The sequence below is a fragment of the Marmota marmota genome, unplaced genomic scaffold (genome assembly GCF_001458135.2).
Source record: "Marmota marmota marmota unplaced genomic scaffold, marMar, whole genome shotgun sequence".
NCBI classification, from domain to species: domain Eukaryota; kingdom Metazoa; phylum Chordata; class Mammalia; order Rodentia; family Sciuridae; genus Marmota; species Marmota marmota.
Genome location: NW_026000196.1, coordinates 4,752,538 through 4,762,611, shown reverse-complemented (window position 1 = coordinate 4,762,611; position 10,074 = coordinate 4,752,538). Strand labels below are relative to the sequence as shown.

The window sequence follows — 10,074 nt, the reverse complement described above, 5'->3', positions numbered from 1 at the left end:
GCCCCCTGGTGGGCGGTGCGGCCGCGCGCGTAGTGTAGACTGCGCCTGCGCTAAAGGCTTCCTGACCCGCTTTCCCCGTGGTAGCGGCAGCAGGGAAAGTCTCGTGGTGTTGCAGCCCCACCTGCAATAGGTGCTGGCGGCTACAGCCCTGGGCGGGACCCGTAAGGAACATCCAGGAAATCCCTGCAGCCGGAGTATCCGGGAAACCTCGGGACTCGCCGGGTAACTGGAAGCGATCGGCTCCCCATCTGCCCTGAGAGCACTTTTCCAGTCTGTCAGCGGGCGCCTGTTACAACACTCGGTACAAAGAGCCCCTTCTTCCAGAAGTAACCACAACCTTGCTGCCTGTTAAGCCTGTTTACTGAGAACCCACTGGATGTCAAGCACTGTGTACAGTTATCTTCCATTCTTGAAACAGCTGGACCAGGTAGGCTCCCATTTTACAGACATGAAAATTCACGTCCAGAGGGTTTCAGTGACTCTTCTGGCTCGGACATTTAGACATTTAGGACATGTAGGTTGACCCCCTCCGAGGCTCCCACCCTACTGTATTATTCCAGCTGAGGTGCTTCCTTGAACTCCACCCCAGCGCCAGATTACATGCTCCCAGATGTAAAAACCGAGCTCTTGATCTTGTCCTCTCTCAACTCCCAGGTCATTGCTTGGCACATAGATTTTCAATAAATATATATCGGATGCGTGCTTGAATAAATTAACCTATAGTACTCTAGAAGGTGAGGATTCCAAGTTGCTGGGAGGAGGAGGTGGAGGTAGGATTAATTTTTGATTCTCCCAACTCATTATTCCTCCTGATCTTTGTAGAGTCTAGACCTGAGTATGTCATTCTCAGTTTAAAACCATTAAATGGAGCCGGGCAAGAGAGCATATGCCTTGTAATCCCAGAGACTGGGAAGGCTGAGGCAGGCGGATAGAAAGTTGGAGACCAGCCTCAGCAATTTAGCAAGATACTCAGCAACTTAGTGAGACCTTGTCTCAAAATTAAAAAAGGACTGGGATTGTAGCTCAGTGGTAAAGCGTCCCTGGGTTCAATCCCCAGCAAACCCCAATCCAGGGGGGAAAAAAGTTAAATGTTTAAAAATCCAAAGCCTGATCTTCTGGAACCCAGACTTCCTCTTTTCTTTTGGCCCTCTCCTCCTGTGTTTCAGCTACTGTGGCTTTTGTTCCTTTTTTTTTTTTTTTTGGTATTGGGGACTGAACCCAGGGGCACTTTACCACTGAGCCACATCCCCAACCTTTTTTTATATTTTATTTACAGACAGGGTCTTGCTGAGTTGCTGAGACTGGCTTGGAACTCCCGATCCTTGTGCCTCAGCCTACTGAGCTGCTGGGATTATAGGCAAGTGCCACCACTCTTGGCTTTTGTTCCTCTTCATTTTATCTTCAGGGAAATCTTTCCTGACTCCCTAGATTAGATAAGGACTCTACACTTAGAGAGGTTCTAATGCTTCTTCCGTGACAGTGCATATATATCTTGTTTGCAATGTAGGTTTGAGTGATGATTGCATAAGTGTCTGTTTCCCTTTGTAGAATGCAAGCCCCATAAGCACAGCTAGGACCTGATGTGTGGCAGTTGTTCAGTGTTTAATGAGTGACTCTAGTTTTCCCAGCACTTCATAATAAGGGGATCATTTGAGAGTGATTTTGTTAAGAAAGATTCACTAAATCAATGGATGAGTACCACATTTGTGGAAATGTTACACTCCATGCAGTGGAAACTACAGAGCTATGGAAACACCAAAACCAGTCAAAGTGATTGGAGTGTAGCCTCATCCCAACCTGATTATTTTTCTCTTGAGAGTAGGCCCTTTCTATCCAACATAGAGTTGATCTTCTGTATTAAAACAATAGATAAGGGCTGGGATTGTAGTTCAGTGGTAGAGCACTTGCCTAGCATGTGTGAGGCAGTGGGTTTGATTCACAGCACCTCATATAAATAAGTAAAATAAAGGTCCATTGACAAATAAAAAATTGCCGGGTTTCTGTTCTCGCGACTAAAAGGCTCAGGGGTCACTCTAGTTAAACTGGGCTAACTGGGCTGCACGAAATAACCACACAAGAGACACAAATACCTTTATCTTTGGGGTTGCTGTGACGGCTCCTCTGACCTTAAGGGTCCCCAGAAGGAGAGAGAGAGAGAGAGAGCACACACACACACACACACTGAGGCAAGGGGTCAGGTTTCAGGGGGCTGAGTCTATCTTCATGATGTCCACTGTCAGCAGGTTGACTGACACCTGGGTAGGCCACACCCAAGGGCACAGTAAGAGGAGGGGACACACACAAGGCATTTCCATGGAAGATTCTATCCTAAACAGGGCAAGGGGTTATATTACAAAGGAACAGGTGAGCATAGCTTCACCCATGGGGCTGTAGCAAGACACACCCATTTCTGTGACACCCATTTCAGCACCCAGCTGGGGAGTGTAACTCAGTCACCCATAAGATTGGCCTCCCACAGAAAATAATTTAAAAAACTAAACAGAAACAATAGACAAGCAAGAATCTGTCACTGTGGCTCCTATGTAAGACAGACCAGGAAAAGCTAACCAGCCAGGGGTATCTTGACTGCATGGTGATCAGAGATTTACATGAAGATGTGGCAATTGACCTTGTGACATGATGACCAGCTGTCATCTAGATCTCCCAGCTGCCTCATTTGGTTCTGAATCTTCCTTCCTGAATAACCTTCTGATGGTCACTTTGCTTCCTGGCAGATATTGTGCCATTTGGCACATTTGTCATAGTATTAAGTAGTTATTCTGAATCATGTGGTATCTGGTTAGCATATTGTCCTTTTTTGTTTTTGTTTTTGTTTGCCTAATCATTGATAAAATTGAGTTCCTAATGCCCACTGTGTGTGTGTGTGTGTGTGTGTGTGTGTGTTGTGCTGGGGATCAAATCCAAGGGCACTCAACCGATAAACTATATCCCCAGCCTGTTTTATTTTTTTATTTTGAGGTAGGGTCTCACTAAGTTGCCAAGAATGACTTTGAACTTGCAATCCTGCCTCAGCCTCCCAAGTCATGGAGATTATAGGAATGAGCCATTGCTCCTGGCTCTGATATACATTAAAAGGAGTTTATCAAGAACTGGAGGATAGCTCAGTTGTAGAGCACTTGCCAAACATTCATGAGTCCCTGGGGTTCATCCTTAGCACCACCATTAAAACAAAACAAAATAAAAACCATCTTCTCATTCTGATTATAATTTTATTTCTTGGTTTGATTCTCAAAGGTTAAATTTGTATGTGTGTGTGATTGGAGATTAAACCCAGGGCCTTGCACATGATGCCAGGCAAGTTGTCTCCCGCTAAGCTCCGTTCGTACCCCTTTTTAATTTTATTTGAGACAGTGTTTGCCCAGACTTGCCATCCTCCTGCCTCATCCTCCCAAGTAATTGGGATTACAGGCATATTGGTTATGATTTTGTCAAGAGTATCAACTCTTGGATTTATGGATTTGTTCTACTTTTTTCATTTTTTTTTAATATTTATTTTTTAGTTATAGGTGGACACAGTGCCTTTATTTTATTTTTATATGGTGCTGAGGATTGAACCCAGTGTCTCATGCATGCTAGGCAAGCACTTCACCTCTGAGCCACAACCCCAGCCCCCTTTTTTCATGTTTAACAAGACTTTTTTTTTTTTCTTTTTTGGTGCTGGGAATCGAATCCAGAGCCTTGTGCATGCAAGACAAGCAATCTACCAACTGAGCTATAGCCCCAGCCCAACAAGACATTTTTTTTCCTACTTGTAAGATTATTCCTTTCTTCTTGTTTTCTTTGGGACCTTCAATAGGTTGGCCATACAGATTTCACCAACACAGTGACTTATGATCCGAGACCCAAAGGAGCCAGCCATGTGAAGAAACTTTGGGAAAAGGATGTGTTATTTTGCATTAAAGGAACAGAAAGTACTGACACCCTGAGCAAGAACAAACTTAGGAAGAGTAAGGAGTAGAGTGGCAGTGGGGAGAGTGGTCGAGATGAATTGAAAAGCATACAGAATAGGTATCCCCAGAATATCAGGAGTGAACATTATGTAGGTCTTTATCCTGAATGAATGAATGAATGAATGAATACTGTCTTTGATATAGCTCGGGTAAATAGGAAATAATTGAATTTCTTAAATTCATTTTGAGACACTTTTTTTAAAAAAAGTTTTTAATTGTGCTAACAGATGCATAACATAAATTTTATGTTATCTTAATCTCTCTACAAAAAGTTTTTTTTTTTAATACTGAGGATTGAACTTAGGGGTGCTCCACCAATTCCAGCTCTTTTTTATTGAAACTGGGTCTCATTAAGTTGCTGATTTTCCTGCCTCAAGTCTCCCAACTTGCTAGGATTAAGGACATGCATCACTATGCCCTGCTAAAATTTTTTAATTGCTTGGGATGTAGTTTAATGGTAGAACACTTGGCTAGCAAATGCCAGGCCCTGGGTTCAATCTGTAGCACCATACACACAAAAAATATATATAAAACACAAACAATATATTATATTGCCAGGCTTGATGGAACACACCTACAACCCCAATGACTTGAGAGGCTGAGGCAGGAAGACCAAAAGTTTGAGGTTGACCTTGGCAACTTGGCAAGACCCTGTCTCAACATAAAATTGAGGACTGGGGATATAGCTTAGTTGGTAGAGTGCTTGTCTCACATACACAAGGCTATGGGTTCAATGCCCAGCACCACAAAAATAAAAAAATAAAATAAAATAAAATTTGAAAAGAGGCGAGGATACAGCTCAGTGGTAAAGTGCCCCTGATTTTAACCCCCAGTATCAAAATAAATAAAATAAAATAAATTGTTTGGGGAACTGCTATACTTTTTCCTCCAATGGCTGTATTACTTCACTCTCCACCAACAGTGTACAAGGGAGGGTTCCAGTTTCTCCACATCTTTGTCAACATCATAGAATAAGTCTTTTATCTTTTTTTCTCCCATTCCTCTACTCTGTGTATACATATACAGAGAATACATGTGTGTGTATGTATGTATGTATATATAAATACGTATGGATGTTTGTATATAAAACTGTCAACAAAAAATAGTCTATACATTTTTGATTTAGTAAAAACATGCTCATCTGCAAGTGATGGAAGTATGAGCAATTTCTATGTTTTCTAGGTATTTTACCAAAGGCATGGATTATATATTGTTTTTAACTATAATCTAAACAAAAAGTCAAAATTATTTGAAAATAAAAATCTCTGAAAATGGACTACTCTCATGTATTTTTCATCTCTTAGGATTGTTTCAGGTAGTTCCATGGCTCTTTTGCATTATTCAAAGGAAACTTCATATTTGCTACCTCCAAACAATGAGGACTGGGAAGAGAAAGGCATCCCTGACTTTGTCTATGGGCAGAAGGAACTTATAGTGGAAGGCATTCAGTGGCCAAGGAATGCACCCAGCACCCTGGACACACCATCGAGATTTGACTCTGCCCTCTGTTCTGCCTGGAGGCAGAGGGTGGAGCTAGGGCTCTTTCGCTACCGCCTAGGAGAGTTGCAAACTCAAACCCTCCCTGGTGCTGTGGGTTTTGTGGCTCAGCTAAATGTGGAACGAGGTGTACAGAGGAGACGTCCTCAGAACATCAAGAGTGTAAGGCAGGCATTTGACCCTGAACAGTTTAACTTCAACAAGATCCGGCCAGGAGAAGTTCTCTTCCGTCTGCACCGGAAGCCCAATGACTGTAGTGCTGTCCAGCAAGAGGACATCCTGGTGATAATCAATGTCAGTCCCCTGGAGTGGGGCCATGTGCTGCTGGTTCCTGAGCCTACGCGGGGGCTACCCCAGCGCCTGCTACCAGGTGTGCTGCTGGCAGGGCTTGAGACTGTGTTGCTGAGCTCTCACCCAGGCTTCAGGGTTGGCTTCAACAGCCTGGGGGGATTGGCCTCAGTGAACCACCTCCACCTGCACGGCTACTACCTGGCCCACAGATTGCCTGTGGAGGGGGCACCAAGTGAGGCTCTAGACCCAGGGGGCCATTTGTATTTGCTCCAGGCTGTCCCAGCTCCTGGTTTCCTCTTTTACACTAGTGGGCCAGGGCCTGACTTAGAAGCCTTGATTAGCAGGGTATGTCGAGCCACTGACTACCTCACTGACCACGAAATTGCACATAACTTGTTTGTAACTCGGGGAGCTCCACCTGGAAAGGCATCAGCATCCACAATGCTCACAGGGGTCCGAGTAATTCTGTGGGCCCGGAAGTCCAACTTTGGAATAAAGGAAGGTGAGGCTTTCAATGTTGCCCTCTGTGAACTGGCTGGCCACCTCCCTGTCAAAACATACCAGGACTTCAGCAGCCTGACAGAGGAGGCTGCCCTGGCCCTCATTCAGGACTGTCTGCTGCCCCCAGCACAAGCAGGTGAGATACAGGAAGCACTGGTAGCCTTGATGGCCCAGGAAGAGCTGTGATCCTTCTGGAGGTATTTATTTGCTAACTGACTGAATCCCTTTCCATTCATAGTCCTTCATTGTCTAGTCATCTGGTCATTTATTTTTATGATTGCTTTCCTACTTCTCTCAGCCTAAGGGGAAGAATAAAGAAAGAACTGATGACTGGTCTTGGTGAAGGAGAGAAACCTTGGAATAAATTGAATCAGCATGCTCTCCTGGTTGTATCTGCTGTTTCTCACCTTTCTTCCTTTTCTCACCTTCTCTGTTTGTTCCTCCTTTGCCCACTGTTTTGTTGTTGTTGCTGTATGTTTTTTGTTTTGAGACTGGCTCTCCCTATGTTATTCAGGCTGTCCTCAAATTCCTGAACTGTTGGGCTCAAGTGATTTTCCTGCCTCAGCCTCCCAAATAGCTGGGATTACAGATGAATGCCACCATACCTGACTGCAGCTCAGGCAGTCAGATGCCAGAATCTGAGCTGGGACAATGTGCATTTGTGATTCTCTCTACCATTTATTTTCTTTTCTTTCCCTCCCTCCCTCCTTTCCTTCCTTTTTCTGTTCCATCACTTATTTTTATTTCTTCATCCTTCTCTTGAATTTGTTCCTGCTGCTCCATCAAGATGCCCTACTTCTTCATCTCCCTAAAAATTCATCTTGAATTTTCCTCCAGTCCCCAACATAGAGTTGAATGGTCTTTCACAATATCTCTTGTGAAAACAGGGTGTACTCATAACATTAAAGATGCAGGTCCTCTTACTATTTCCATTTAACAAATGAAGAAAGGGAAGTTGACAGATTATCACTTATCCAAGGTCAGCCAGATAACACATGGGATTTGAACTGCAGCTCAGGCAGTCAGATGCCAGAATCTGAGCTGGGACAATGTGCATTTGTGATTCTCTCTTCAGTCAGCAATGCCCATAAAGTCATAAAGTGTAATGCTGCCCTTAAAATTTTATGGCCTTCTGGAGTCTTTCTCTGGCATTTCACAAGCTCCACATGATGTAGGCTTCTTGAAAAATCCAGAGCTAAGTCTTTACTTCTCTATCTGTATCTGAGTCAATGTAAGATTTTTTATTTGTTTGTGCTACTGGTGATTGAACCCAGGGCCTTGTACATGCTAGGCAAGTATTCTACCCTATAACTAAGCTATATCCCCAGTGCTTTTAAAATTTTATTTTGAGACAGGATCTCAGTATACTGTCCAGGCTGACCTCAAACTTGTGATCCTTCTGCCTTAGCCTCCCAAGTAGCTGGGATTACAGGCATGTACCACCATGCCCAGCTGTGGAAATTTTTGAAAAATGAATGCTTTGTCTTGTTCTGTTACTCCAGTGATCTCCACACTGATTCCAGAAGAACCAGTCAAAAGGTACTATTATAGGGCTGGGGTTGGAGCTCAGTGGTAGAGCACTTGCCTGACATGTGTGAGACACTGGGTTCAATTCTCAGCACTACATATAAATAAATAAGTAAATAAATAAAAGGTCCATCAACAACTAAAACATATGTATACATACAAAAAATTTTTTAAAGGGTATAGTTGTTAGAGAGTTATATATAAAAAGCCATTTTTCCTTGTGCTTCCTTGATTCTTGTATAGCAAAAGTAACCCCAAAAAGGAAGAAAGAAAAGAAAAAAATCCTGAGTTTAGTTTTCAATAGGGATGATCACTGCCACTTATTTATTTTGTGAGGATTGAATCCAAGGGTGCTTTACCTTTGAGCTCCATCCTCAGCCCTTTTTATTTTTTGAGTCAGGATCTCACTAAATTGCTGAGGCTGGCCTGCAATCCTCCTGCCTCAGCCCCAGCCACTGGGATTTCAGATGTGCACAACCATGCCCAGTCCACTGCCACTACTCTTACCCCAAACCTCCTGAATGAATGGGAGTTCCTACTCACAGTGTAGGAGTCAGGGGAGCCTTCAGAATAAGGTGCCACCCGCTAGCTGGAAGAGTTCTCCCAGCAGAGGTTTGGGCTCCTCTGCCTTCTATTGTGTGGGCACAGCTTTGGCTGTGGCTTAGGCCCATAGGTACTTGGCTCCCTATGCCCAGGCCTGTAGAAAGCTTTATCGTAGAATTTTTTATTATTATTATTTTTTAAAGAGAGAGAGAGAGAGAGAATTTTTTAATGTTTATTTTTTAGTTTTTCGGCAAACAATATCTTTGTTTATTTGTGGTGCTGAGGAGTGAACCCAGACCGCACTCATGCCAGGCGAGTGGGCTACCACTTGAGCCACATCCCCAGCCCTATCATAGAATTTTAATTGGAAATTTTATATCACAAAAGAAGTTACAGTCTCATTGAGATAAAGCAGACTATGCACCCATAACCTATGTTATAAGAAAAACAATTAAGCATTTTTACATTCTCTCAAATTTTTGACTACCCTCATGTTTTTGGCAAATGGCAGTAATTTTAACGTTTTTCTGAGAGCTTTTGCATATACAAGCTCAATATGCTTGCTTTTCCTTGCTTGCTCCCCAAAGGGAATGCATGAGATGATATTACAGCTAAGTAGATTTTGTGTCCAAGGTGATGAGCCAAATATCTGGATTTCTCCAGTTTGTCCCTGGGACTTCCCTGACCCAAATGAGTTTTTCTATAAAGCGGGGCAGGGTAAAGTCAAATAGGTTTTCTTTATGATAGTGTTTCTCAGCTGTTTATATGCTTTAGGAATTGTTTAAAGTTTTGTTGTTGTTGCTTTAGGAATCTTTAAGAAGGTGGGCCAGGGATATGGCTCAGTAGTAGAGCACTTGCCTAGCATGCGTGAGACACTGGCTTTGATCCCTGGCATCACATAAAAATAAATAAAATAAAGGTACATCTACAATTAAAAAAATTTTTTTAAAAAGAAGGGAATTTTATCTGAAGCTTTGTCTCAGCCAGAATATGGAATATATAGGCTCTTTGTACTCAGAGCCATGATAGGAACTGCTGATCCAAACAGGGCCTCTCCACCTTTTTGCCTCTTGATTCAGGACCTCAAATGCTAAGGGCCTATGGATTTGATCTAATGGGAAACCTTGAAGAGTACCAAATGGTGTAGTAACAGATTTGCATTTTAGGAAAAATACTCAAGCTGCAGATGTAAAGTGGTGGGAATATAAGGTTAGGGGGCTAATTCTATAAACTAGGTCCATTGTGCTGACCCCCACATGCTTTCTTTTAAAAAGCAATTTACCTGGCTTAAGTCAGGATATGTTACACCTCAGCAAACAACCTATTATCTGAAGAAGAAATGCAGGGTAACAGAAGTTAACCCTGAAGTCGGGGGACTTCTGTGACTTATATAGGCCAGATCCCAGAATTCAGGAAGATAAGGACAATTCCCCCTAACTCTAAAACCCATAAGAACAAGTTCTAGTTAGAACCAGTCAGCATGGGCAAATGCCCTGGATCTTTACTATACACAGTTGGGACTTGGAAGTTTGATGTGATTGTGCTGTCAGTCAAATGTCAAGAGGTGTCAAGCGCAGTGGCACACGTCTGTAATCCCAGTGGCTTGGAAGGCTAAGGCAGGAGGATTGCAAGTTCAAAGTCAGCCTCAGCAACTCAGTGAGGCACTAAGCAACTCAGTGAGACCCTGTCTCTAAATAAAAATTTAAAAAAGCACCCCTGGTTCAATCCCCGGTACCAAAAAAAA

The 10,074-nt window shown here is 43.0% G+C and overlaps 1 protein-coding gene across 6 annotated transcripts in view; it reads left to right on the top strand.

Moving 5' to 3' along the window:
• Positions 1-288: 288 nt before the first annotated feature.
• Gdpgp1 (GDP-D-glucose phosphorylase 1) overlaps positions 289-10,074 on the top strand; it is a 16,773-nt gene continuing 6,987 nt past the window's right edge. For 3 of the 6 annotated variants that reach the window (XR_007342829.1, XM_048790251.1, XM_048790252.1), the window contains exons 1-2: positions 294-427; positions 5,154-6,457. Coding sequence is in view for 5 of the 6 variants with exons in the window: in XM_048790251.1 (XP_048646208.1) it covers positions 5,256-6,446 (1,191 nt within the window). In the remaining variant the exon portion in view is untranslated. Of the gene's footprint in view, positions 428-1,276; positions 1,358-5,153; positions 6,650-10,074 lie in introns of those variants that run through there. The other 3 variants (XM_048790253.1, XM_015493058.2, XM_048790250.1) reach the window with 3 other exon arrangements.